The 23,633-nt window shown below is 60.7% G+C and overlaps 10 protein-coding genes across 11 annotated transcripts; 3 read left to right on the top strand and 7 right to left on the bottom strand.

Moving 5' to 3' along the window:
* Positions 1 to 96: 96 nt before the first annotated feature.
* SDRG_05766 (hypothetical protein) lies at positions 97 to 739 on the bottom strand. Its single transcript, XM_008611500.1, has one exon. It carries the CDS (start codon positions 666 to 668, stop codon positions 336 to 338), a length of 333 nt encoding a protein of 110 aa, XP_008609722.1. The 5' UTR covers positions 669 to 739; the 3' UTR covers positions 97 to 335.
* Positions 740 to 1,540: 801 nt separating this feature from the next.
* Positions 1,541 to 2,005, top strand: SDRG_05765 (hypothetical protein; the record flags this gene model as incomplete). The annotated part of the gene is made up of 1 exon (XM_008611499.1): positions 1,541 to 2,005. One exon carries the CDS (start codon positions 1,541 to 1,543, stop codon positions 2,003 to 2,005), a length of 465 nt encoding a protein of 154 aa, XP_008609721.1.
* A 29-nt stretch (positions 2,006 to 2,034) lies between these two features.
* SDRG_05764 (hypothetical protein) lies at positions 2,035 to 6,173 on the bottom strand. The gene is made up of 17 exons (XM_008611498.1): positions 5,808 to 6,173; positions 5,562 to 5,765; positions 5,430 to 5,510; positions 5,337 to 5,384; positions 5,248 to 5,285; positions 5,137 to 5,200; positions 4,802 to 5,079; positions 4,624 to 4,756; positions 4,350 to 4,576; positions 3,944 to 4,307; positions 3,508 to 3,897; positions 3,372 to 3,466; positions 3,014 to 3,329; positions 2,660 to 2,965; positions 2,530 to 2,616; positions 2,396 to 2,485; positions 2,035 to 2,344 (listed from the first exon to the last, which is right to left on the bottom strand). Exons 1-17 carry the CDS (start codon positions 6,144 to 6,146, stop codon positions 2,060 to 2,062), a joined length of 3,345 nt encoding a protein of 1,114 aa, XP_008609720.1. The 5' UTR covers positions 6,147 to 6,173; the 3' UTR covers positions 2,035 to 2,059.
* Positions 6,174 to 6,299: 126 nt separating this feature from the next.
* On the bottom strand, positions 6,300 to 9,451 carry SDRG_05763 (hypothetical protein). The gene has a single exon (XM_008611497.1). It carries the CDS (start codon positions 9,408 to 9,410, stop codon positions 6,336 to 6,338), a length of 3,075 nt encoding a protein of 1,024 aa, XP_008609719.1. The 5' UTR covers positions 9,411 to 9,451; the 3' UTR covers positions 6,300 to 6,335.
* Positions 9,452 to 10,178: 727 nt separating this feature from the next.
* SDRG_05762 lies at positions 10,179 to 14,260 on the bottom strand. Of its 2 annotated transcripts, XM_008611495.1 has the most exons (15): positions 14,009 to 14,260; positions 13,530 to 13,965; positions 13,339 to 13,487; positions 13,038 to 13,294; positions 12,799 to 12,979; positions 12,476 to 12,746; positions 12,316 to 12,430; positions 11,831 to 12,266; positions 11,584 to 11,784; positions 11,343 to 11,533; positions 11,204 to 11,298; positions 10,902 to 11,137; positions 10,783 to 10,860; positions 10,679 to 10,735; positions 10,179 to 10,622 (listed from the first exon to the last, which is right to left on the bottom strand). In XM_008611495.1, the coding sequence occupies exons 1-15, from the start codon at positions 14,240 to 14,242 to the stop codon at positions 10,341 to 10,343; spliced, it is 3,219 nt and encodes a 1,072-aa protein (XP_008609717.1). In that variant the 5' UTR covers positions 14,243 to 14,260; the 3' UTR covers positions 10,179 to 10,340. The 2 variants fall into 2 exon arrangements, with proteins under 2 accessions (XP_008609717.1, XP_008609718.1); XM_008611496.1 differs by having other exon boundaries at positions 10,902 to 11,298.
* Positions 14,261 to 14,294: 34 nt separating this feature from the next.
* On the top strand, positions 14,295 to 15,193 carry SDRG_05761 (hypothetical protein; the record flags this gene model as incomplete). Its single annotated transcript, XM_008611494.1, has 7 exons — positions 14,295 to 14,361; positions 14,410 to 14,585; positions 14,633 to 14,741; positions 14,786 to 14,809; positions 14,857 to 14,890; positions 14,936 to 15,081; positions 15,126 to 15,193. The coding sequence occupies 7 exons, from the start codon at positions 14,295 to 14,297 to the stop codon at positions 15,191 to 15,193; spliced, it is 624 nt and encodes a 207-aa protein (XP_008609716.1).
* Positions 15,194 to 15,220: 27 nt separating this feature from the next.
* SDRG_05760 (hypothetical protein) lies at positions 15,221 to 18,278 on the bottom strand (the record flags this gene model as incomplete). The annotated part of the gene is made up of 9 exons (XM_008611493.1): positions 15,221 to 15,448; positions 15,493 to 15,576; positions 15,624 to 16,059; positions 16,106 to 17,450; positions 17,503 to 17,607; positions 17,656 to 17,734; positions 17,781 to 17,975; positions 18,027 to 18,101; positions 18,153 to 18,278. The coding sequence occupies 9 exons, from the start codon at positions 18,276 to 18,278 to the stop codon at positions 15,221 to 15,223; spliced, it is 2,673 nt and encodes an 890-aa protein (XP_008609715.1).
* A 13-nt stretch (positions 18,279 to 18,291) lies between these two features.
* Positions 18,292 to 19,595, bottom strand: SDRG_05759 (hypothetical protein). The gene is made up of 3 exons (XM_008611492.1): positions 18,645 to 19,595; positions 18,512 to 18,601; positions 18,292 to 18,464 (listed from the first exon to the last, which is right to left on the bottom strand). Exons 1-3 carry the CDS (start codon positions 19,560 to 19,562, stop codon positions 18,387 to 18,389), a joined length of 1,086 nt encoding a protein of 361 aa, XP_008609714.1. The 5' UTR covers positions 19,563 to 19,595; the 3' UTR covers positions 18,292 to 18,386.
* A 235-nt stretch (positions 19,596 to 19,830) lies between these two features.
* On the top strand, positions 19,831 to 21,403 carry SDRG_05758 (hypothetical protein; the record flags this gene model as incomplete). The annotated part of the gene is made up of 6 exons (XM_008611491.1): positions 19,831 to 20,250; positions 20,295 to 20,384; positions 20,430 to 20,502; positions 20,549 to 20,625; positions 20,671 to 20,882; positions 20,926 to 21,403. The coding sequence occupies 6 exons, from the start codon at positions 19,831 to 19,833 to the stop codon at positions 21,401 to 21,403; spliced, it is 1,350 nt and encodes a 449-aa protein (XP_008609713.1).
* SDRG_05757 (hypothetical protein) lies at positions 21,334 to 23,525 on the bottom strand. The gene is made up of 7 exons (XM_008611490.1): positions 22,890 to 23,525; positions 22,748 to 22,846; positions 22,596 to 22,703; positions 22,169 to 22,557; positions 21,978 to 22,119; positions 21,561 to 21,937; positions 21,334 to 21,508 (listed from the first exon to the last, which is right to left on the bottom strand). The coding sequence occupies exons 1-7, from the start codon at positions 23,493 to 23,495 to the stop codon at positions 21,436 to 21,438; spliced, it is 1,794 nt and encodes a 597-aa protein (XP_008609712.1). The 5' UTR covers positions 23,496 to 23,525; the 3' UTR covers positions 21,334 to 21,435.
* Positions 23,526 to 23,633: the final 108 nt, after the last annotated feature.

Raw genomic sequence — 23,633 nt, 5'->3', positions numbered from 1 at the left:
CGTGGCGCTCCAAACGACCTGCACTACACTTTTACAATTCTGTGGCACATCGCCCTCGGTCAGCAGCACAACTCCCTCCAAGTCGATCAACGTTGGTCCGATGGCAAACCTCAAATCGTGTTATTACACTATATACGAACTGTAGCGTCGAGCGTTGGTAATGCTCGAGTCGCCTTGGCGCCAACAAGCGCGCTGGAGTACCAGTCCATGGGCTCGACTACAACTGTAGCAATCGCCCGGAATTAGCCCCTCTTACTACGGCCGTTCTGTGCTAGAGCCTCTTTCCACGAGGCAAATCAACGGGAACATCAAGTGCCTTTGTATGTATTTGCTGTTCACACATGCGTCGGGCTTGGGATGGGCTCGTACGCGTGCTGGCGCTTGGATCGACGCAAAATGCGCAGCACTACAAAGCTCACGAGCGCAGCCAGCGCCAAGAGGCTAGCAGACCACATGACATGGTGCGCGAACCGGTGGTGGTGCTTGTGCTGGTCGTGGAACGGAATGTCTTCGTTGGCCGCAAAGGTTTCTGTGAGGATCTGCGAGTGGTTCCAGCCACCATGAGCGCGCGAGGGCACCGACCCGTTCGGCGGATGCTGATGGTGGTGGTGATGCTGATGGTGGTGGTGGTGCTGATGGTGGTGGTTGTGGTGTAGCCAAAGAGCCATTGCGGTGGATGACTGCTGTCGGTGGTGTCGAATATCAGAATGAGCACGCGAAAAGGAACGCGCCGGGTGAATGCACTTGTTGTCGGACTGACACGCTTTTCCGTAGCACGTGGCAGCGGTTGCGCCAAAGATCGCGAACTTGGTGTTCAAGTTCCGTCTGCGATGGACATACAAGCAAGGAACGTGTGTAGATTCTGAACTTGGCATTCGCTCCTGATGATGCGGTGGTCCGCTCGTCAGTCTTACCACAGGCCGGACAACGAGCAGTGGCAATTCACCTGAAATCGTTTTTAGGTGCTGAGCACAAGGTGCAACAAGCGATAAACGGCAAGGCTTTCCACCCGCTTGGCCCGTTCGGTCGCTCAAAGTCACGTAGGCTCGTCACGCAGTCAAGCGCGTGTTGATACCGGTTGGAGTGTACATTATGTGTGTTTACGCCTCATACAGCGTGGAGTGCTAGTACGCGAGAGCTGAGCAAAAGTCGCTTTCAACCCTTTGATTTGATGCCTGTTGAACACGCCGCAACCAAGGGAAGACCACCGGCGCGACCAAGATCGACTTTTGGTCCCCTTGCCTTCCTCAAGACCGCACAAGTCGCACAATGTCACGATATCCTTGCACGTAATGTGCCCCGAAGAAGAGATACCTCATGTCTTGGTCGCCCCTTGCGCTGTAGCGACTCGCTCTGGAGGTGCAAAAGACGAAGTGCATCACGCTCATGTCCCGAACTTGACAAATATGCATTTTGGCACCGCACCTATTTGAGCCAATCATACGCGTTTGTGGGAAAATGCAGGATTTTAGCCAATGGCCTAGCGCGAGGTGGTTGGTCGCGAGCAGCAGGACGTATTCCAAGTTTGGTCAAGACGACGATGCTGCGCCGTGTCCTTAGCGTGCCCGCGCCCTTCGCCGCCCGGTGCATATCCTCGACGCCGATCGCCTATGGCATCGTCAAGCAGGAGGGCGTGCCCAACAAGCAGAACATGGCCAAGCGCGCGATGCCCGAGAAGCTCGACGGCACGATCGACCAGTTCTTCCCGACCATGTCGGTCCTCGACGGCAAGCCCGTGAAGCGTGTCGCGCCTGTCGTGGGCGGCGACTGGAAGGCGTGGATGCTCCGCAACAAGTCGACGGAGGATCTGCACAAGCTGTGGTACGTCTTGCTCAAGGAGCGCAACGCGCTCTTGACCGAGCAGGCCGAGTGCAGCTCGCGCAACCTCGCGTTCCCGAACCCGTTCCGCAAGTCCAAGGTGCGCAAGTCCATGGCGCGCATCAAGCTCGTCTTGCACGAACGCAGCCTCATCCACCAGGCCAACCTGGCCGCGAAGCAAGAATAGACGCACGCGATCACGTGCTTAGGACAGACGGTGGACGTCGGTAACTTTTTTCGTTCACAATACCGACGCTGCTACTACGTCGTCGACTTTTGGGTGCGCCGAGCGCAGCCGAGACGCAAAGAGGAACGCGTGGAACGTCGACTGCCGCAGCGCCACGAGCTCGGCATGCGACTTGTTGGGCCGCGAGATGAAGCGGAGGCCCATGCGCCCTGTCGTCGGGATGCTCGAGGACGTGAACATCGAGTAGATGCTGAGCCCGAGCTTGATGCTGGCGTCGTCGAGCTTGATCAAGTCGAGTGGGTCGTTGGAGATCATCTCGACGAGCGTTCGCACCAGTACCTAGAACACAGTTAGTTATATATCCCTCTACTCTCATGGCTGTTGACGTACCCGATTGTCCCATTCGGTCATGCCCAGGTCAAACTCCATGTCGACGTTGAGCGGGTTGAGTGTGTTGAGGTATCCAAGAGCCGTAAACATCTAAACGCACGTCACTTTGCATATTCGCCATCGACTGCGCCTACATGTTTGCGGTCGGCGGGCAGGAGCTTCTCGTACACCACGTCAAAGTTCTCCATGTCAAAGATGTAGCGGTGCGCGGCCAAGACGACCTACTATTGCTTCCAAGTTGCTTGCTTTCACTGGCGTATGTACCTTGAGCCGGAGGCCGTCGACGGTCGGCGGAAAGTACTGCATGATCATGCGCACGTGTGCCGTCTTGACAAAGGTGCCGGCGAGAGCGTGCTGTAGTAGAAGCACTTGGCGCTTCATGTCGAGGCGCTTGTGCGATGGCACATAGTCGGACGAGAGCTCGGCGTGTATACGCTGGAGCATTCCGTTCACCGCGCTCTCGTCGACGACGACGACGGTCTCCTGCGTGTCTTCGGGGCGCGTCGTCGAGACATAGTCAAACTCGAGCGTGCCTTTTGTCGGCAGTTTATCGTAAAAGCGGTCCGTAATCTACAAGACAATTTGTCATTTTGTATGTTGGTGTAGACCAAAAGGTACCTCGATCGCATGGCCGTTGAACTTTTCATTGCGAAAGTTGCTGAAAGTGCCGCGCTGGCTCGTGTTGCCACGTAAGCGCGGACAGACGCGCATGCTGCGGCTGGCCTCGGCGCGGTTGAGCATCGCGAACCAGAGCGCGAGCTTGCGGTGCACGCGGTTGGCCAAGTCGAGCGTGTAGCGTCCTGTCGGGTTGTCCGGATTGAACTGCAGCACGAGGACGCCATGGGATGCAAGGAGACGGTTCATGTTTTGGAAGCTCAAGTGCGCGAGCAGAAAAGACAGAATGCCGCGCCCGTCCACGACCGTGTGCAAGCTCCTGCCGCACTGTGAGACAAAGTGCGCACGGCGTGGGGCATACCGCGCGAGGATCTCAACGACGTCGAGCGCGCTCTGGAGCTGCGTCACGATGAGCTCAACGTGCGTGAGGCTCAAAAACATGTCAAACGTAGCGATCTAGACAAAGTGTCGTCGACGGAGGCGCCAACGCCGTGTACCTCGAGCATCGCACACATTTCCCGCGTCGAGATGCGGTCCTTGATAACCTTGACGACGTTGGCGAGGCCGTCGGTCGTCACGTACGCGCTCACGCCGATCGTCGGCGGCACAAAGCGCGCGGCGACGTGCAGCAAGCCTTGCTTGGGCGTTATCGCAAACACGCTGCCGCCGCCTTTGCTCACGAGCGCCTTCTTCGTCGCGTCAAACTCGAGGTCCACTTTGGTTTTGCCGCCGTCGGGCGAGAACCACGCCTCGTAGAGCTCACAGCGGGCGCGGGCCGCCGCGGTCACAAGCTCGCACGCAATGACATAGTGGTACGGGGACTGCTTCAGATCCAAGCTATACGGAGACTGCGCCGACGGCAACATTGCGTCAAACACGTCCGAGTCCTACGACGTTCTCATCGCCAAAGGGACTCGTGATATGTCATCGTACGTTGCTGTCGCGAAACGAGAGGCCAATGTCGCACGCAATGCCCGACGCCACCGCGTGCAAGAGCGCCTTGGTGCCCGTCGCGCCGAGGTCGTTGTTGAGGAGCCCGAGGCGCGTCAGCGTTGTATTGTGCTGCACGGCGTAGCTCAGCGTCACGGCGGCGCGCCCCGTGAGGTTGTTGCGCGAGAGGTCGAGGGTTTGAAGTGTCTTGTTGTGCAGCAGCGCCGACGCAATCGCGTGGCCACCCGGGTCACCAAACCGGTTCATCGAGAGGTTGAGGTTGTGGATCGATGTGTTGGATTCGAGCGCGCGCCCGATGCGCGTCGCGCCCTCGAGGCAGATCTGGTTCCACGACAAGTCCAGATCCCTGCACACAATCTGAGATGCCATTTAGTACATGCAGCCATACTGGATCGTGCAACTGGTCGCAGCCAGAGTTTCGCCGAGGAGAATGCCGCCGGCCTCGCCAATCTCGTTGCCAGAGAGGTTGACGACGAGCAGCGACGGGTGAATCGCGATTTCGATGGCGAGGGCGTCAATCGCGTCCAAAAGACGCGTTTTAGACAAGTCCAAGTCGGTTAAACTCGACGCGGCAAAGAGAAAGTCGGCCATGTGCACGCAGCCTTCCTTGCCAATCTGCGAAACTACCATTTAGTCTCAATGTTTCAATATATCAAGCGCACCTCGTTTTCGCTCAGATTGAGCTCGCGGAGCTCCTTGCGTCCGTGGAGCAGCTGAAGAATGACCGAGACTGCGGCTTGCGTGAGCCGGTTGTCGGCAAGGTTGAGAGCGTAAATCGACGGCAGCGAGGCCAAGCTACGCTTCATTTTAAATGCAGCAACGTGGGGATGGAAGCGCAACCTCTTGGCGAGCGCAATGGCTTTGGTGTCCCCGAGCCCAAAGTGGCGCAAGTCGAGCGCTCGGTCCGAGCTGATGCGCGCGAGGAGCGGCTCGGGTAAGATCTGCTCGTTTGCGCACTCGTCAAAGAAGAGAGTCCGGGGCGTGACGCTGTCGACAAACGTGCCAGGCGGGAGCTTCTTCTTCGTGGGCTTGGGCAAGACCACGCGGCCGTCCAGAAGTATTGGCACCTTGTGGTTTCGGCTGTCTTGGAGCTTGGCCCACTTGGAGAGGAGAACGTGCTAGTACGCAATGGCGGTGCTTGCCTCCTCTGCAGCATTTGACAACACCAGACATACCTTGTCCGAGTAGAGCGCGGTCTTGCCGGCCTCGGTGGTCTGCTTCGCGAGCGCTCGTAGCTTCCTACGACGATACTGCTCGATGACGAAGCACGCAAGACGCTTGCTTGCCGTCGCGTTTTGCCGGTTCGCTGAATGTCATAATGCACCTACATCCTCTTGATGAGCGCAACGAGCGTGTGAGGCGGCATTCGTCGTACAGTGGTCGAGCCACTGCTCTCGCATTCGTCTGGGTCCTGCACAAGGTACTAGCATACTATGAGGCTCTGCGAGTGTGGGACACGGCGACAGACTGCGGTGGGCCGACGGGCGATCGCATGGCGTCGCTCGAGAGGTGACGGCTCATGCGGTCCATCGGGCTCGACAGTCACCAACTAGTCATACGCGATGACCGCCACAAACGTCATAGGAATGCGGCGACGCACGGGCGAGCGGAGCATGCACTCGGCGACTTGGAGCTTTCGGTCAAAGTCCCAGCGTGTCTGCTCGGCGTCGGTGAGGCGCACGTGCCCGGCGACCGCGTCGGCCTCGGACGTATTCTGCGTCTGCTTCTTGGCCGTCCACTGCAGTCGAGAGACATGCAGCCGCGCCTCGTCCGTCTCGTGGCCCTCGAGGTTGAGGCTCGGGTACTATGCACGATCTCAGCTATAAGGTGCTCGATGTCGACCAACCATAAACTTGGCAATGTCATCGACAACGACGCTCCATTCGTTGGAGGCCGTCGAGAGCGTCGCCAGTTTGACGTTGTGCGTCGGGAGGCGCGTCGGTGCCTTCTGCTCCGTCGCGATTGCCGTGGTCGTCACTGTCGACGCGCGCGCCGTCACGTCCTTGGCGCGCTGGGCATGCTTGGAAAAGATCGGCTTGAGCTTGGCCAAGCACGCGAGCCCGAGCTTCGAGTTGGGCTGCAGCTTCCCCAAGATGCTCTCGGACTCGGGTTCGGTCTTGGCGCGGTGTCCCATGAGCGTTTCGCCAACTGCTGGGATCGACATGCAGAGTCCCAGTGAGCTCATCTCGCAGCCTCATACAGTAGCTACAAGGACGGCGCGTGGAGCTACCGACGCCAATGATCTAGCAACCCAAGCCGACCAGCTGCACGAGACAGGCCGTTGTGGTCTACAGACGTAGGGTCTTCCAGGTGTAGGGTTCCGCGGTGGAGACGGAGATCGAAACAAGAAGCATATGAATTACGGCAAGGAGACTTAGTGGTTGAGCGTCTGGACGAACTCGTAGAAGGCAAACTCGGGGCAGTTGAGGCCGCACGAGTAGACGAAGCGGCTCGCAAGCTGCGACGCAAAGAGCGCGCGGAGGTACGACTCGGGGAGGCGCTTGAGGAGCTCGTCGTACGCGATCTTGGCCTGGAGCGTCTTGGGGAAGCCGTCCTTGAGGATCACGTCGCGCAGCGCCTTTTGTTCGTAGAGCGACGAGTCCTGGATCGTGACGCTGAGGTCCGTGATGCGCTCCGAGAGCAAGTTGGTCAGAATCGCATACGGCGTCGGCGTGCGCTGGTGCTCGCGCCAGAGGCATTCGAACTCCTTGGTCGCGTTGTTGTCGATGCGCGTCTGGACTTCGGCGACGTACGCCTGGTAGAACGCGGGCTTGGGCTTGCCGGCCTGGACGGCCATGTGCTCGCCAAACTCGGCGTCAGTCATCGAGAGCGCGGCCATGACCTCAAGCGACGACGAGGTGACACCGCCCTTGTTGGCCGACGCGTCCTTGAAGAGGACGACACCGGCCTTCTCGAGCACGAGGCGCGCGTCCTGCGTGAAGAAGAGGTTGGCGCCTTCGACAATGTACTTGAAGCGGAGCGTCTTGCCATCGGCTTGGTACATGAAGTTGGTCACGTTGCTGAGGTTAACCGCCGCCGGGCGACCGCCGCAGGGGACGAAGAAGTCGGCCGTCACGTCCGACCGGTTGTGGAAGTTGTTGCGGAACTGCGTGCCGTTCTCGACGACCTCGCCCGACGGGAGCTTGAAGTCGTTCTGCGAGATAAGGACAAGGTACCCGTCCTTGGAGAGGAGCGCCTTGTTGAAGCCCTCGACCGGCGACCGGGCCTTGGCGAGGCGGACAAGCTCGGCGCGGTTGATACCGTTCGGGTCGTAGAGCACACCGGAGCCGTCGACGACCGCGATCGTGTCTTCGCCCTCGCTCATCAAGATTTCGTTCGAGCCGAGATCACCGTCCGGGCCGCCGGTCTGCACCTTGGTGAGGCGCTTGGCTCCCGGCGCCTTGAGGTTGAGCTTGGCTTGGATGCCCGTGACAAACTGGCGCACCGAGTGCGTCGTCATGCCGTACTCGTCGTGGGGAATACCACCGCGCGACGGCGACTTGCCCGTCGTGATGGCCTTCCAGTACGAGTAGCCGCGCGACTTGGCGTACGACGACGCCCAGTCCATGAGGTGGGCCGTGCCCTCATCCGGCCCAAGGAAGAGAATGTCTTCCTGGGCGCGCACGATGCCGTCGTTCTCCGGGAGCATAATGTCGAGGAGCGCGTCAATGTACTTTTTGAACGCGAGGTCGGCCTTGTCCTGGTGCGCGAGGTTGAGGAGCACGACGCCCTTCGAGCCGCCTTCCGGGATGTCCTTGTTCTTGCGCTGCTGCGTCGAGGCGAGGCCGTAGCCTTCGTCAAAGCACGACGAGACGTTGTTGAGGTACACCTGCGCGTGCGACGAGCGGATCATGCGGATACCGCCGCGCGCAATGTCGAGGAAGCGCGTGTGGAAGCCGCGGAACTCGGAGCCGATGACAAAGATGACCGCAAACGGCTTCTCACGGTACTCGGTGGACGGGAGGAACTCGCCGTCGAGGCGGAACGCGAGCGCCGACTTCTGCTTGCGGAAGAAGTTGGTGTGCTGCACGTGGTGGTTGAAGGCCACAAACTGCGAGAAGACCGTGAGCGCCTGCTCGGACGAGACGGCCTTGCGCAGCGCCGAGAGCGTATCGGCGCGCGTGCGGTTGCGGTTCTTGCTCGACGGCGAGTGGAGCGCCTCGAACTCTTCGTACAAGGTCTTGACGAGCGCCGGCGACGCGAGGATGTGGTCGAGGATCTGGGCTTCCGTGAACGTGTTCTGCTTCATCGCCGAGCGGAGCTGCTCGAGGCGCGCGAACGCGACCGAGTCGCGGTCACGGAGCGAGTCCGAGACGACCGAGTACGCCTCCGGGAGACGCTGGAGGAAGTGGAACGTGAACTTCCACGCGGCGTACGCGTACGAGATCTGCTGCGGCGTCAAAAGGTGGTCGCGGAGCATCGGCGAGAGCGACGTGCGCGGGAGCACGTAGTGGAGCGACGCGTCCGACAAGCAGGCCGCGACGCGCTCCTCAAAGGTGCCGGAGCCCTTGGCGTTGCACTCGAGCTGCTGGAGGTAAAAGCCGTACACGACGTAGCCGTTCGAGAAGTACTCGGCGTACTTGCGCGACGAGAAGAGGCCGTGGCCACGGTAGACATCGGCGAGCGACGAGAAGTAGCTGTGCGTCGAGCCGGCCTTGAAGCAGACCGTGAGGCGCGCCATCTTGGTGTTGTCGGGCTCGAGCCACACTTCGGTGTGGAACGCCGGCGTCATCTGGCTCGCGGCCGTCTTGAGGACTTCCTGGTAGACCTTCTTGAGGTTGGGGCCCGAGCGCTCGAGGAAGCTCTTGTCCGCGATCTTGTTGATGTCCGTCTCGCCTTCGACCGGGTTGGGCACGACAAAGTCGGGTTCCTGGAGGAAGTAGAGGCGCATGTGCGACGGCACGAGCTTGGCATCAAGCACACCGGCCGAGCGGTAGCACTGGAGGCGGTACTGGCGGATCTTGGCGGCCTCCGTCTGCTCGAGGTGCTGGTAGCCCGTCTTGACACCGTCGCCGATGCACTCGGTCGACGAGTTGAGGTACTCCTTCTCGATGAAGCGCTCGAGGTTGGCGACCTCGTTCGAGTTCATCGTGCGCGTCGTGCGCGTCTCGTCACCCTGCACGTTCGAGCGCGTGGCAAAGAAGGCCGACTTGGCGTTCTCCTGCACGAGCTTGAACTCTTGGTCCTGGCCAGACGTCTTGGTGAGGATCTTGGCCGCGAGGAGCGACTTGATGTGCGACGCAATCACCTCCGGCGAGTGGCCAAGGAAGTAGAACTCATGGAGGCCGAGCGGGCCGTAGAACCACTCGACCTCGGCCTGGAGCGACGCCGCGTTGAAGAGCGTGTCCTTGGACAGGATCGCCAGCACTTGGGTCATCTGCGCCTCGACGTCCTTGGAGCGGTAGATGCCATGCTCCATCGAGGTGCTGCGGCGCGTCTGGAGGTCCATGCTGCTGAGGTGCTGGTGGAGGCGGAGGCCAATTCGAAAATGAATCTCAAAACTAAAATCTTATCCTCGCGTGGGAGTACCGTAGGCAACGCAAAGATCGCGCGTCGGTGCTGTTTTATATAATTAAATAATGCCGCGCCCCCTCCGCATACAAATTCCAAGTCAAACGACACGTGACGGGGCACAAAAATATAAAGGCCCCCGTTGTAGTCATTCTAAACGCGCCTTCGGATTGGCTGAAATCCTAATTCAAGTCTTCAGCCAATCACACGCTGCCATGTTCCGGGTACGTCGCTTTTGATTGGCCCAATATGGTTGAACAACCGCCGCGACTAGGGTTCCCGACGGCTTGTTACGGGGATCAGTCGTCCACATACAAAAACCAAGTGTAGTTATAAGAGACAAGCCCAGTGTCTTCTGGCGCCTTTTAGCACCCGGTCGCCCAATGAGCGGGCTCGGTCAAGCGGTTAAAGTGGGTTTAACGCAAAACCGTTATCCTGCTCTGGTCATACATTAATCCGACGCAACTTGGCCGCATGCGCTGGCCTCTTGAGCGCGATACGAGCGGCTCTTTGTGCGCGTCTCGATACCTGTCGTTTGTCTGCTAGCGTTTATACCCTAGATGCGGTTTGCACCTCGTGCGTGGCGTGCGGCTAAAGGTGCGTCTGCATCGCCACGTGGTGCAAGGTGGCGTGCGACTAGCCTGTCGAGATTCGCGTGCGATGACGCGCCGACGTCACATTTGGTTTCTTGCGCGCGCCAATGTGGGGGTGGACCAATTATGTATTACGCAGACGAGGGGCGCGCCTCTTGATGACGTAGGAAAGGACGACGAGGACGTCCCTCCTGCCACATCTCTGCGTCGCCATTGCACATGCTTGCAATTGCGCAATAAGAATAAGCAACTTCAAGTCGGCACTCACTCGACATCTACTGAAAGAGCTCGGCCGGGTAATACTTGGGCTCGAGGTCTTCGGCCTCGAGGAACCGCAGCGGAAAGTACACGATATGCCCGCGCACGCCGCCGAGCTCGGCCTGGCGCTGGACGCTCACGGTCGTGTGGCAGCGCATCGCAGTCATGGCAAACGTGAACACTTGGCCGTTCGACTCCTTCTCGCGGTGCGAGACGGACCGCGGAAGCGTCTCGTCCGGGAGCGCGACGCTCGTTTGGATGCCCGACGTGGACGCAGCGTGAAAGGGCGCGGCTGGCGGCTACACCCATATCGTGCACCCAACATCAGTCGCTGCAACGACCAAGCCGCACGTACCGCTGTCGTCGGCTCCTCTTCGGGAAGCGTCGGCGGACGCACGTGCTCGGCGGCGTCCTACACAGGCGTGTCTCGAGACGCCACATTGCGGCATAGCACCGTACGACGTCGGCGTCCTGGCTCGTCGCATGGAGCTCGGGCACCTTGCGGAACGTCCCGACGCGCTCCTTCTTGTCAAGGTCCTGCGCGATGCTTAGCGGCGTTGCTTCGAGGCAAAACGTACGTATTTGACGCCCATGTCGGAGAAGCACCGGACGTCGTCGGCGGGGAGGCAGCCAAAGACCGACTTGTAGTGCAGCGCGTTCTTCATCGCTTGGTCCTGGAACGCAAACCACGTGGCCGCAGGCACGGGGTCGCGGTACCGCTCGTAGAGCGACGACCCGCGCGCGACGCCAAAGTGCTCTTCGAAGAGCTTCATGCGGAACGAGTGGCCAAAGCGCCCAACGGACGCGCCCGCGCCTGTCCGCAGGTTGAAGTTGGGAAACGGCAATGTGACAAACCACAGGATCGATGATATATATGTACCTAGCGTCACGGACGGCAGGAATTCGGCGTCTTCGATGACGACCGCGATCTCCGAGTCGCGGTCGCCGTTCATGCTCCGCTCGTTGATGTTGGCGCTATGCAAAGCCGTCGTCATCCGAGGGCAGTCGGCGCGTGTTACCTGCCAATGATGCACGCGCGGTCGTCGACAATCATGATTTTCGAGTGCACGTAGACTTCCTCCGTCACGGGCGTCCCGTCTTGGATCGCGTGCGTGCGCAGCCCGTAGAACGCAATGTACTCGAATGGATCGTCAATCTCCTTCTTGAGCCGGCGGTAGATCGAGCCTTCGCCGCGGCAAATGCTGCGATACTAGAAGCCGTTGTGTCGGCGATACGAGAAACTATAGCGTCGATGGCTACCTGCCAGTGCATGACACCGCGCAAGCTGTACGCTTGCTTGTCTTCGGGCTTGCCTTGAAACGCAGGCAGAAGCGGCATCACCACCATGACGCGGAACGGCTCGTTCGCGGCCGCCGCGCGCAAGATGCGGGCGACGAGCGCATTCGCGATTCGGTTCTGGCAGAGCGTGTCGCCTTCGATGCCCGACACAAAGAACTGATTCTACGCCGATTCGCTGTGAGCAATAGTTAGTAGAGAGCAACCAAACCTCGATGTATATGAAGCTCGTCGCCGACGTAATGAGGCGGATGTATGCATTCTGGATGCTCTTCTCTGTGGGACAGCCCCCCGACCAGAGCGAGATGCTCCGGACGACTTGGACCGCACAAGGGATGCCGGCTTCGTCCGACCCAGGCGACGCTACGTCGATCGACGATGCGTCCTCGAGGACCGATGCGATGACGGGCGCTGCATGACTGTTGTCGGCTTCAATGTCCTCATCCGTCACGTCGACAAGCCGGCTAAAGCCTCGGTTGAGCAGGCGGCGCGGAGGCGTCGGGTGCGCGGTGCTTGGTGGCGGCGGTGGCGGCGCCGTTTGCGGCAAAATGTGCTCAAACTTGTGGCCTTTGACGCGCGTGCTCACCGAAAAGTTCCAGCGCTGGATAAAGTGACGGCCTATGTCCCGCGCCGGGTCTCCGACAAGCCTACAAATCTATCTTAGTCGGAGGCAATAAGAAACGCAATGGCATCTACTGGCAGTGGCAGTCGTGCCACGGCATGCGTGGGTGCGCGTGGCGGTCCATGAGGTCGACGTTCGGCTCGTTCACCTGCACAAAGTCCTTGATGCGCGGGTTGCTGTAGTCCTTGCCTGCACAAATTTACGTCCCGCCCAGAATCCATGATCATGTCATACCCGGGAACGTCGCGCCCGCGTCGTCAAAGAGGGCATGCTCAGGCGTATCGTAGCGGCCAAAGCAGAGGTCGAGGCCGCCGACAAACGCGACGCGCTGGTCGATGCACACGATTTTCTCATGGTGCGACCACATGCCCCACTGCTTCATGATAAAGTCCGGGTCGCGCAAGACGCGGATGTTGGTGTGGTGCAGACTCCGCAGCGTCTTCTTCGAGTACATGCTGTCGAGCGTCAACGCGACGCTGACTTCCTTGTACATGAGCACGTAAATCTACAGCCCATTAGACAATCCCTCTCTCTTCATCCCAATCGCAATCGTCGACCTGGACGCCTTCGTCGGCTTTGCGCTTCAGGACAAGGTCGAGGCGCGCGTCCGGAAACGCCGTCGACGGCCGCTTGAGGTACGTGTTGGGGCAGATCCACCACCCCGCGATAAAGATCTCCTTGGTCGCACGCAAAAGGCCATCGTAGATCGCCGCGTACGCGTCGTGGCCGTCGACGTACCTACTCGGTCATCGACATGAGACGACATATGACAAGAAGTCAAGATCGTAGATGATACCACTGCGCGCGAGACGACTTCATGGGGCGCGGGATCGCGAACGACTCGTCGCGGTGGTTCTGGGACCACTCGCTCGCCTCCATCGTGCGGCGAATCGCATTCGCCCACTTGAGCGCGTCGTCGCGGTGCCGCGCCTCGACGTGCAGCACGAACGACGCATTCGAGATCACGAGCGCCTTGTGCGACCCGACAAACCGCACGCCGCGCTCGACCTTGAATTTGGCGTCGAAGAGCAGCACTTCCTTGGGCGCCTTGTCCTGCAAGAACGATTGTGCAGAGACAGAAATGCTGCTGGACGTACGCGGTTCGAGGCGTAGATCGCGAGGCAGCACGGCTTGAGCGCGACCCACTTCCAGTGCGTCGTCTGGTACGCCACCTTCTTGCACACGCAGAGGCAGTTGAAGCAGCAGTTGTCGCACGCCACGGCGCCGCGGTAGACGCGCACGTTCTCTGAAATCGGTCGTGTGGCGAGGCCAAGGGAATCTCATGTACCTTGGTTGCCCTTGAGCCAAGTCTTGACCTTGAGCCAGCCCTCGCGCTGCGACGTGACGCGGCCGTCCGCATCGAACGTGCCGGCGCTGATCTGGAAGAGCGAGAGCACGTACGCCGACGCGCGCACCTTGGGAATCGCGAACGCCGTGTTGAGGTAGGCTTCGATCAGCCGCAGCATCTCATCGCGCGTCGAGCGCTCGTGCGTCGCAAAGAAGAAGTACCGGAGCTGCGGCATGTCAAACATGCCCGAGTTGGCTTTCGACGGCGACGCCGGTGGCTTGGGCGAGATTGGGCGCGGCGACGTTGGCGGCGGCGACTCGGGCGACCCGACGTTGGCCATCGCGCTCATGAGGCCGTGGCTCTTGATGTAAAACCAGATGCGGTAGATGTTGCTCTTGGAGATCGACGTCTCCCACGTCGTGTCCTTGTAGACCAACTAGACTACATATCAGACAACTTGTACAATGACAGAGGCAGACCTGCACGTCAAACTCGATCGTCTTGACGGGCCAGTCGTCCTCGACGCGGGCGCCCTTGATCGCGATGCTGGGTGCGCTGTTGAACACGTCGAGCGTCGGGTCCCACTCGCGGGCCGCGGGCGCCGACCCAAAGAGCCACCACGGGCGCGACGCCCGCGCCGGCTTGGTCTCGGGACCATGGACGGGATGCTGGGCCTCGTGGCAAACCGCTCCGTCCGCGTCCATCGACGACATAGCAAATGTGGTTTTTCAACTGCAATCTGCGTTACACCACCGAAGCGTCGCGATGGGCCACGACCTCTCCAAGCAGGCGAATCGGCTCTCGATCGCCGCCGTCTCCCACATCACGCAGTGTACGCTGCGTCCTGTCTCGCTCCTCGTAACGATGTCGCTATGCTTAGTCGACCGCGACGACCTCCTCGAGCTCCGCACGTGCTTTGAAAATGCAGTTTTGGCCAAGAGCCCCAAGACCAAGAAACTGGTCCCGCTCTCCACGTACGCGGCCAGGAAGGACCGCGTCGAGCCCAATTTAACGCGCGCCGACTTTAACGCGGGCCTCGACCACGTCAACTTCTTTGTACTAGTGAGCTTTGCTCTTCTACGACGCTGCCCTTGGACGCGTAGGAGTCGGACCGCGCGATCCTCGACCGCCTGTTTACGATGCTCGACAAGACAGGCGACGACGTCATCAACTACCACGAGTTCCTCGTCGGCGTCGCGCCGCTCGTCAAAGGTGCGACTGCGCACGTCGCGATCGTCCAAGTCAGTGGATCCTAGGCAATCTCTTGTCCAAGATAGCGCGTAGACTGTCCGGCGGCTTCCGAGGTTCTTATCCTAGTGCGATGTAGTGGCATTCGAAATGTACGACGAAGACAGCACCGGGTACACTCAACAGACTCCATTTGGCTCGTATACCGATCCAAGTAGCGAGATCAACGCCAAGGGCTTTCGCTTCCTCTTGACGACGATTTCGACGGTCGCGTCCTACTTTGGCGACCCCGTCCTCTCTAAGAAGGACGTTGTTGTGCTCACGAACGACATCTTTGACAACTACGACACGATCGAGTATACGAGTAGTAGCTCGTCGATGGCGTCATGACGCTCACACGCGCTCTAGAGAACATCCCGCGCATCGCAGACCACGCGATTATCGAGGCGTACGTGACCCAAGAAGGCGCCTTGTGAGCATCATAATGTAATGCATTAAGATGACTACGTATCGGGGGCGTGCCACGAGCTATCTTTGAGCGGCGCCGACTGGAGGTGGGCACTCAGCACACGCTGCTTCTTCTTGAGCAGCTCGATGCGGTTGGGGCCAAGGCGCGCCGACGGCGAGGCCAGCTCGAGGCCGAGCACGGGGCCACCGCGTGGGACGGACGGAGGCGTGCGTTGGCGGCGGGGCAGCACCGGGAGACTGCTCACATTGCGCAAGCGCTGTCGCTACATGGACCATCAGACAGAAGTTGCAAGATGGAAACGCATACCCGCTCCATCGCGGGGACTTGAAGGGTCTGTCGACTTAGCGACGTTTGCAGGGGCATCAAGTCGCGATGCGGCTCGAAGCGCGGCTACGACGGGGGCATAAGATGACGCCTGGCGTAGAAAAGGTCGGTACTTGAACGCGTGGTGGGTTCTCGGTCGAGATCGGCTGCAGTTGGCGCCGCTGAAACTCATTTCGGAGCTCGTTGATGTCGTCCATGCGCCGGCCGGACGTCGACGTCTCGTCATCGAGCAACGCCTCGTCGTCTGTCGCGTCAAAATGGCTCACGTCAATGACGCGATCGTCGTCATGGCCGCCGTGCGGATGATCGCAGGTTTCGGGCAGCCACCGGTGCTTAGAGACAGCGAGGCGGCCGCCAACCACTGCAAACTCGAGCTGCTCCATGTCGGGCTTCTCCCCTTGCCACTCGAGCTTGAGCGGCGTCGCATCGTACACGCCGTGGCGCTGCGTCACCGAGACGCCGATGAACTCGGTGTCGTGCTTGACGGGGCTCGTTCTTGGCCGTAAATGAAAGCCTTGCGGCTCGAGCACATACGTCGAGAGCGGTCGCCTACGCCATGTTGCCGTCCCTTGACGCAAGGAGAAGCATTCCGCACCGGTGGCTGCCGTCGTCGTACAAGTCGTGCTGCGGCTCGTAGAGCGCGACCGTGCTGTTGGAAGCCGACGCCATGAGCGACCGGTGGACTGCGCTCGTCGCTGCCTTGAGCGGATCTACGGGTTTGCCTGCGAGTCCCCGCGCCATTGGGCGCGCATCCTCAAGGCCTTCGTGCGAGCGATTCGCGGGACTGAGACTGCCTCCTGCTCCTGGTTGGTGCTGCTGGTTGCTGCTTGCGTGTAGCTTTGCGCGCTGTCCTCCACTCGGATGCGTCTTGTTGCTGCGTCGCCCGTCGCCCATCTGCAGTGGATCGTCGCCCGCCTCCATTGTCGTACCAGGAGCGGGACCAACGGCATTCGTACTCGAGGCGGCCGCGGTCACCGATACCTTGGTAGCAGTCGCTCCGCTTCCGCTACCGGCGACGCCGGACGCGTGGCTGGAGGCTGCGTCATTGTCGAACCGAGAGCTCGTCGCGTGATGATCTTGACCTGCGTACGACGCTGCCGTCACATCTTGCGCGTAGGACCCGGGAGAGAAGACGTCCCCTTGGGCGGCAGTCGCAAACGTCGTCGCGTGACCCGACGTCAGGCCACCGGTCGCAACGCCATGGCCACGTGGAGTTGCGTTCGAACCAGCGCTGGCGCCATGCGTCGCTGCTGCAGTCGCGCCTCCGTGAGGATGGAGCGATGGAGCTGTTGAGCTAGCGGGACTACCAAAGGTGCTGTCACTACCACGAAATGCGTGGCCGTTGGCGGCAGCGTGGGTTGACTTGCCGTTGTGGGACGAGAGACCATGCTGCGAAGGGCGATTGGGCTGCACGTCGCTTGCCTCGGCCGCGAGAAACTGAGCAACCAAGTTGGGGTCACTGCCATGCGCGGGGCTCGGTGTCGCCACCGAGGTCGAGGTCGGGCCGAGACGAAGCGCACGCGGTGGATCGTTGTCGGGGGCAAGACTTCCAGAGACATCGTCGCCGTCAAAACCCAGTTCGTTGCTGTGGGCATGCACGTTGCGCGCGACCGCGTCGGCTTGCGCCGGCACATAGCTGCTTGCCTTGGTCGGTGCTGCTGCAGATTTTGGATGTGACGGGACCCCGCGCTTGGCCGGGGACACACGCTTGGGCGCGGCCTTGTGGGCTATCTCTATTTTTCCGATGGCGTGGGCCTGGGCCGTCGTCACGGTCGATGTCGGCGGCGCGGTCTTGGACGTTGTCGCAATGGCTTTGGCTGCGCTTCTGGGATCCCGCTTGGCGCTGCGCTCGAGCTCCTTGCCTTTGGCGAGCTCCTTCTTGGCGCGTAGCTTCTCGAGCTTGGTGCGGTCCGTCGCACTCGCGTTGATGAAGATGATGTCTGCGTCGCGTATGAGTCCGACTGGTATAGTTGACGCTAGACAATGTCGTACCGTGCACGTCGCGCAGGTGCGTGGTGCCGGGCAAAAATATGTTGAGCGCAATGTGCTCGAGAAAGCCAATGTAGTCGCGGACGTCGAGACTGTCGACCCACACGTCTAGCGCATTCGAGTGCATCCTCCTGGTGCCACCACGGTGTGACGTACCCACGAGCTGGAAGAGGCTCTCAAAGAAGAGCGCGTAGCTCATCGTGTCTTGGCCCTTGCGGTCATTGTCCCACTCGCTCTATGAGCACCAAGTCGCTTGGCGACGACGAAGTTGATGCACGTACGGCCACCGAGGCGAGCGCGGCCGAGTCGTCGAAAGCCGCGTCGAGGTACTTGGCGACCGAGACGTAGAACGCCATGTACCCCTCTTTCCGGAGACACCCGAGCTCGTCGCGGTCGGCTTCAAGGGCCCAGAGCCGGCGCACAACGTCGTCGATCCGCCGGTCTTTTCGCAGACTGTACCGAAGCGCGAGTGCGTCCTATGGACCCGAGAGACTCGTCGGTCTCGAGATGACGTTTTGAGTTTGCACCTTGGAGTACATTTCATGGCCGGCGTCGTCGGCGTCGCCACTCGAACTGTCGTTGAGAGTGACGTCGGCGCCCGCCTAGGACGGGAGTTGGGTGGTGGCCCGAGTACGCAAGCTGCGGCGAGAGACCTTTTCCAGCGACTCGGTCTGCGCTTGCTGGAACTTGCGCTGCTGCACCTCGTCGAGCTGCGACATCTTGATGGACGTCGAGAGCTTCTTCCAGAGCGCCTTGGAGCGCCCTTGGACCGACGCCATCGTGGCGCCAAATGCCGAGACGGTTTCGCTGCTAAAAGAGGCAACCCACGTCATCCTTTCTCATCAACCGCCTTGGGACGACGTTTGCGATGTTATATTAAGTGTTGTCTAGCCGAGGTAGACGCTGGGGGCGCCAGGGTGCAGTCGCCGGGATCGTCGCACTGGCACCGGGGTCAAGAGCTCGCTCTAGTGTCGACGAACGAGTCAGGAGAAGTCTCGGCGAGATGACGTACCTCGGTCGCGTAGTAGCTCCCGCGGGTATTCTCGTCGTCGTCTTCGTCGTCTTCGAGGCTGTCAAAGTCGACTTGGTTCATGTTGCGCGTCTACGCGCTGTAAGGACAAGGGAATTTTTGAATATTCAAGTACAATGCGGTCGAGGCCCGGCGCGGGGCGTAGTCCGGATGGCCGACGCGACGACGCAGGAAGGCGCGTCTTCTTGCGGGGCGTGAAGGGGTACCCGCCTTGGACTTGCTGCTCATAGAGCACGCTGAGCATGGCCAGCACAAACACGAGGAAGCTCAGACCACATGCGATCTGCAAAAGAGACCAGCTCTCGAGGATCCATCGAGACGGCTGCGACGGTGTCGGAGCCGTGGTCGGTGTCGCTTTCGGGCGCGGCTTGACGGGCCGAGGGGCCGGCGCAGGAGTGACCTGCGGCAGCACGGCAGGGGTCGCCAGCGCAGGCTTCGGTTCGACAGTCTCGATTGGGGCCGGCTGGAGCTGTACCGTGGGCAGGTCGGCGTACGGCGAAGGCGCGGGTGGATCAGCTTCTTGCGCATCGTGTGGTGTTGCAGTAGGCTCGTCCGAGGGTGTCGTCGGCTCAGCCTCCGTGTCGGGCGGTGGGACGTACCCGACTTGCTTGTGCGCATTCCGGAAGGTTACTTGGATCGACTCGGCGGCCTCGAGCACCATCGCTTCAATCTTGGCTTGACGCTCGGCCATGTAGTCTCGCACGCCCTGGATGTGCTGAACACGCTCGGCGTTGAAGTCTTCTTCGCGCACCTTTCGCCAGGCCATGGCCTTGAGCACGTCGCTGATAGAGGTCTGGAAGACGTCGAGCTCCTCCTGCAGCGCTGCGTACTTGGCGCGGACGAGGTCGCTCTTGCGGTGGAGCTCGGCCTGGGCCATGGCCAGGTTCGTCCGGCGCTCGCCCGGCGACTCGCGCAGCAGGTAGCTCGGGACGAGCTGCCCAGCGATGCCCAAGAGGAGGCAGATTCCGATGATCTTCCACGCCCATCGATGCTTGTCGTCGAGGAGTGCATGCAGTGCCATGGTCGCGCTCATGCTCTCTGCTCCGAATGCAATATATTGGCGTCCGGAAACATCAATATTCAAACGGACCAATCCGCGAAGGGCCGTTTAAAACGCCAACTGTCTTGTCTATGGTATCGCTCTCGGTGCATTTTTTTAGATTTTGTATGTCGGCGCTCTAAATCGCACAATATATGCATTTCCCTATTTACTATTTGTATAGGTATATGAAGCTCGAATGGAAACAATATGCATTTGCCGGCGGAGCTCGGGTTGTAGCAATCTTCCAGCATCAGCGCGAATGGCAGCAACAGCGCGGGCCTTCAAGGTGGCCTTCAAGTGCACCGGCTGCGGGCGCTGCTGCACCGGCAAAGGCGGCGTCGCCTATGTCAACAGCAGCGAGGTTGCAGCTATGGCCGAGCATCTCGCTTTGCCAAAAGCCACGTTTGCCAAAACGTACCTGCGCAGCGTGAATGGCGCGACCGCCCTGCGCCAGACGGACGACGACAGCCAGTGCATCTTCCTCGATGGCAAGCGATGCAGCGTGTACCCGGCTCGGCCGACGCAGTGCCGGACGTACCCGTTCTGGCCGCAACAGCTCATCTCCAAGTACGACTGGACGCTGGCTGCCAACGAGTGCGAAGGCATCCTGCTGGACGCACCGTCGCCCGAGACCATCACGCCCGACGCGCACATCCTCAAGGAAGTCGTGATTCACGAGGTGCCTTCCACCATATTGTCGTCGCGTGACGCATACGTGAGTAGGTACACCGATCGGGCGAGAACCTCACGTACGACGACATCGATGAACTTGTTTCGGAGCTCGAGCCCGAGATGCTTGACGCCTTCCAAGAGGTACCGCTGGCAGCGCACACCGCTCTATGAACCTCCTTCTTGTAGGAGGTCGATGCCAAGTACCAGCGCACGATCCTCCACGAAGACGACGAGATTCTGGTCATGGACAGTTTTCTCGGTACAGCGCTCAAATCCCAATAAGATGTCTAAGTCAGCCGATACAGATGGCCTGCCACCGACGCGGTCGCTGCATTTCGTTGACCGCCTCGAGCTTGTCCAAAGCGAAATCTTGCTCAACGAGGTAGACGCGTCACTCTGCGTCTCGCACGCCCACGACGACGCGTAGGACGGTTCGATCAATGACGCAGCGCTAGCCCTGGACGTGCACAAGGGTCTCTGCGTCGGCCTCGCGCTGCTACCCACCGAGCGCCTCCACAACCTCCGCATTGGCTTGCTCGGCGCCGGCGCAGGTGTCCTCCCGACCTTCCTACAGAGACACTTGCGCGGCGAGGTGCTCATGGACGCCGTTGACCCTTCGCGCGCGATGCTCTCTGCAGGGTACTCGATACCCACTCTGCCTGTCTTCTTGACCAAACTGTAGCCAACGATTCTTCCACCTCATACCGTCCGACCGCCTCTCGCTGCACGAAGCAATGGGCGAAGCCTATGTCGCCCGCCAGCCAGACGCGTCCTTGGACTGGCTCGTGCTCGATGTCGAAGACGGGAACGCTGCGCCGACCGAGCTGCGTGCACCGCCCGCGTCGTTCCTTACACCGGCGTTCATGGCAGACGCCAGTCGCGTGCTCACGGGTGACGGCAGCCTCGCGATCAACGTCATCTTTCCGAAAGCCTCCGGTGATGCAGACGCGTCGCTTGAGATGCTTCGGGTGCTCCTCTCGCCCCACTTTGCTTCGATCTACGTGCTCGCGCTGCCGAAGAACGCGGTTGTGTTTGCGGCCAAGCGCGAGCGGACGGAAGCGCCGACCGCGCTCGTGAACGACGGTAGCATCGGGCGTCCACTGGCCGCAACGATCCGAGAGCAGCTGGCGGCCAGCACCTTGCGTCGACTAGGAGAATAGCAAGACTGTGGCGTTGGAACACGCTTTGTACATCAATAGAAACGACTCGAGGACGGAAAGAGCCACCGCAATTTGCGCTCCCGGGCCTCCTTGAGCTCATCAATGCTATGCATATAGCGTGATTCCTCGTGTCCCGGCTAGACTCAAGAGTGGCTACCTCAGTCCGCTGTAGTCCCGATGTCGCGCTTCCTTGTAGATCGCAGGTTCGTCATCCCGCCAAGCGTGTCGGCCGTCCAACTCGAACGACCGGGGCGCGTCTCGGCGTCGATGACCGTTGTACGTTGTCTCGTGTGCGTCGGGATCGAAAGAGAATGGCTGGCGTCGTACGTAGCGATCGTCGTCTTGGTTGCTGTTGTGCATCGGCGGCAGCAAGGCATCAAAGCGCTGCAATACGTCCACGGCGTCGTCCCACGGACGAGGCGCCGGTGGCAGGTTTGCGTCCCGGCGCGGATCGACATTAACAGCAGGGACAAACACGTCGTCACTGTCATCGTTTGCGGCCAACTGACAGGACGTCATGCCCATGACGCGCTCCTAGACGCCCCGTGTGTTGTGTTGTCGAGTGGCGCCGTACCTTGGCAGCGATCAAGTCGTTGGCCTCGCTCTTGGCTTTGGCCTTGGCCGCGTCCGCCATCGTTTTGGCTTTGGCTCTGGCGTCCTTCTCGCGAAGCTCGTTCTCGTCGCGGTCCCGCTGCTCCTTTGCATCGCAGTCGAGCCTGCGTCGAAGTTGCAGCTTTTTCTTCTGTTTGCACAAGAGAGGACTACCGGTGGCGAAGCGTGTACATGGCAACGCTCAAGTCTTCGACGATCGCCCGGCTGTGGAGCGCCAAGCTCGCCAAGTTGCACCCATCGTCGTCGTACGCGTGGGCTTCGTCGTCGTCGTACGCGTGGGCTTCGTCGTCGTCGTTGTTGCTGTCCCTATCGATGCTACTGCTGCAACCCTGGTCGCTCGAGCGCGGCGAGTCGGGTTCACAGCGGCGTCTTGGCGGCGGGGACAGCGGTGCGTACGCCTCCTCGATGGCGTGCGTCTTGGCGGCCGCCATCGCCTTAAGCCGTTGCAGCTCGTCGATGAGCGACGCCTCCGGGTCGTGTGGGCCTTCCAAGCTCGGCGAAAACGCTGGCGGAAACAGCAACGTGGGGGCGATAGGCGCCACCTATATGATCTGAGCGTCGTGACGCCATAGCGCTCTACCATGTTGATGCGGGCGAGGATGGCACGCAAGTCGTGGTCGTCGGTCATGGCTTGGCTTCGGACGATGTGGTCGAGCTGCGGCGAGGTCGCGGCGGCGGTCTCCGCTGCCTACACCACATGACACAGTCCTATGTGTCATGCGAAAGACGCACTTGTTCCAAGCGCTCGAGCGTCGCGTGGAGCTCCCTCGCCGAGGCGACCGCATGGCCCTGCACAATACTCTTGGCTTGGGCGGCCTCGGCGGACGGCGCCTACGCAACGCATCGCAACAAGCGCAACGTTCGTGGCGCGTACCTTGGTGACGGGCGCTGCGTCCGGTTTCGGGTACTCTTTGGCCTTCTTGTTGAGGAGCTCAAAGGCTGCGTCGAGCTCGGTCGCGATTGTGAGCGCCGAGAGTGGCAGTGTGGCCACCGCCTGCGCCTCGGGGGACGGCGCGATCTCCGTCCGGCTTGCCTCCCATTGCTGGAACGACGCGAGCGCCTGGGCCATGTCCCGGTCAATCGCGATGCCCGTGTTGCGAATGACGTCGGCGGTGGACGCTGACACGTGCACGTCGGCGGTGGCCGGTCGCACCGGCTCGTGTCGCTGCGTCGACTGTTGCTGCTGTTGTTGGTGGAGGAGCATGGCAGCAATGTCGTCCTCGACTGATACCGTGCGGTGCAGCATGGGGACATGCGATGCTGGCGATGCCATTATTGGCCGACGCATGGGTTCCTTTGTCCGGCCGTGCTCGATGATCGCATCGAGCTCGTGGATGTCTTGGGCAATGATGCCATCGAGCGTCGGACGGCGGGTGGGCGTGCGTCGCGGCGACCGCGCGTGCAGCGGCAGGCCATGGCGGAAGCGGTCAATGAGTCCTTCGACGGACACTTCGCTGCGGTCGCTGCCCGGCGACTGCATGCACGTGCGATATTTTCTCGGTATCCGAAACGGGCGTTTGCTGAGCCTATTGTCCCCGAGATCTGCATCTCGCACTGCACGTACGCCTGTGGTCAACGTGGCGGCGTTCAATGCGCAGCCTTCTACGACAATACTGCT

The sequence above is a fragment of the Saprolegnia diclina genome, assembly GCF_000281045.1.
Source record: "Saprolegnia diclina VS20 unplaced genomic scaffold supercont1.15, whole genome shotgun sequence".
NCBI lineage: Eukaryota > Oomycota > Saprolegniomycetes > Saprolegniales > Saprolegniaceae > Saprolegnia > Saprolegnia diclina.
This window is presented reverse-complemented; position numbering and strand designations above follow the sequence as displayed.

Bases quoted from the DNA above. Each gene is read 5' to 3' on its own strand.
- SDRG_05764 (XM_008611498.1), bottom strand. From the start codon at position 6,146: ATGAGCTCACTGGGACTCTGCATGTCGATCCCAGCAGTTGGCGAAACG. The intron at 3,898-3,943 runs GTACGATGACAT...AGAACGTCGTAG, and splicing joins TCTCGTTTCGCGACAGCAAC to GACTCGGACGTGTTTGACGC. The intron at 2,345-2,395 runs GTACGTCAACAG...ACTGTGTTCTAG, and splicing joins TGACCGAATGGGACAATCGG to GTACTGGTGCGAACGCTCGT.
- SDRG_05757 (XM_008611490.1), bottom strand. From the start codon at position 23,495: ATGCAGTCGCCGGGCAGCGACCGCAGCGAAGTGTCCGTCGAAGGACTC. The intron at 22,558-22,595 runs GTAGAGCGCTAT...CAGATCATATAG, and splicing joins TCCTCGCCCGCATCAACATG to GTGGCGCCTATCGCCCCCAC. The intron at 21,509-21,560 runs GTAGCCACTCTT...CTATATGCATAG, and splicing joins CGGGACTACAGCGGACTGAG to CATTGATGAGCTCAAGGAGG.
- SDRG_05762 (XM_008611496.1), bottom strand. From the start codon at position 14,242: ATGTCGTCGATGGACGCGGACGGAGCGGTTTGCCACGAGGCCCAGCAT. The intron at 13,488-13,529 runs GTACATGAGATT...GACCGATTTCAG, and splicing joins TTGGCTCAAGGGCAACCAAG to AGAACGTGCGCGTCTACCGC. The intron at 12,747-12,798 runs GTCGACGATTGC...AATGGGCTGTAG, and splicing joins AAGCCGACGAAGGCGTCCAG to ATTTACGTGCTCATGTACAA.
- SDRG_05763 (XM_008611497.1), bottom strand. From the start codon at position 9,410: ATGGACCTCCAGACGCGCCGCAGCACCTCGATGGAGCATGGCATCTAC.
- SDRG_05759 (XM_008611492.1), bottom strand. From the start codon at position 19,562: ATGAGCGCGACCATGGCACTGCATGCACTCCTCGACGACAAGCATCGA. The intron at 18,602-18,644 runs GTACTTGAATAT...TACAGCGCGTAG, and splicing joins CGCCGGGCCTCGACCGCATT to ACGCGCAACATGAACCAAGT. The intron at 18,465-18,511 runs GTACGTCATCTC...CGTCGACACTAG, and splicing joins GGAGCTACTACGCGACCGAG to AGCGAGCTCTTGACCCCGGT.
- SDRG_05766 (XM_008611500.1), bottom strand. From the start codon at position 668: ATGGCTCTTTGGCTACACCACAACCACCACCATCAGCACCACCACCAC.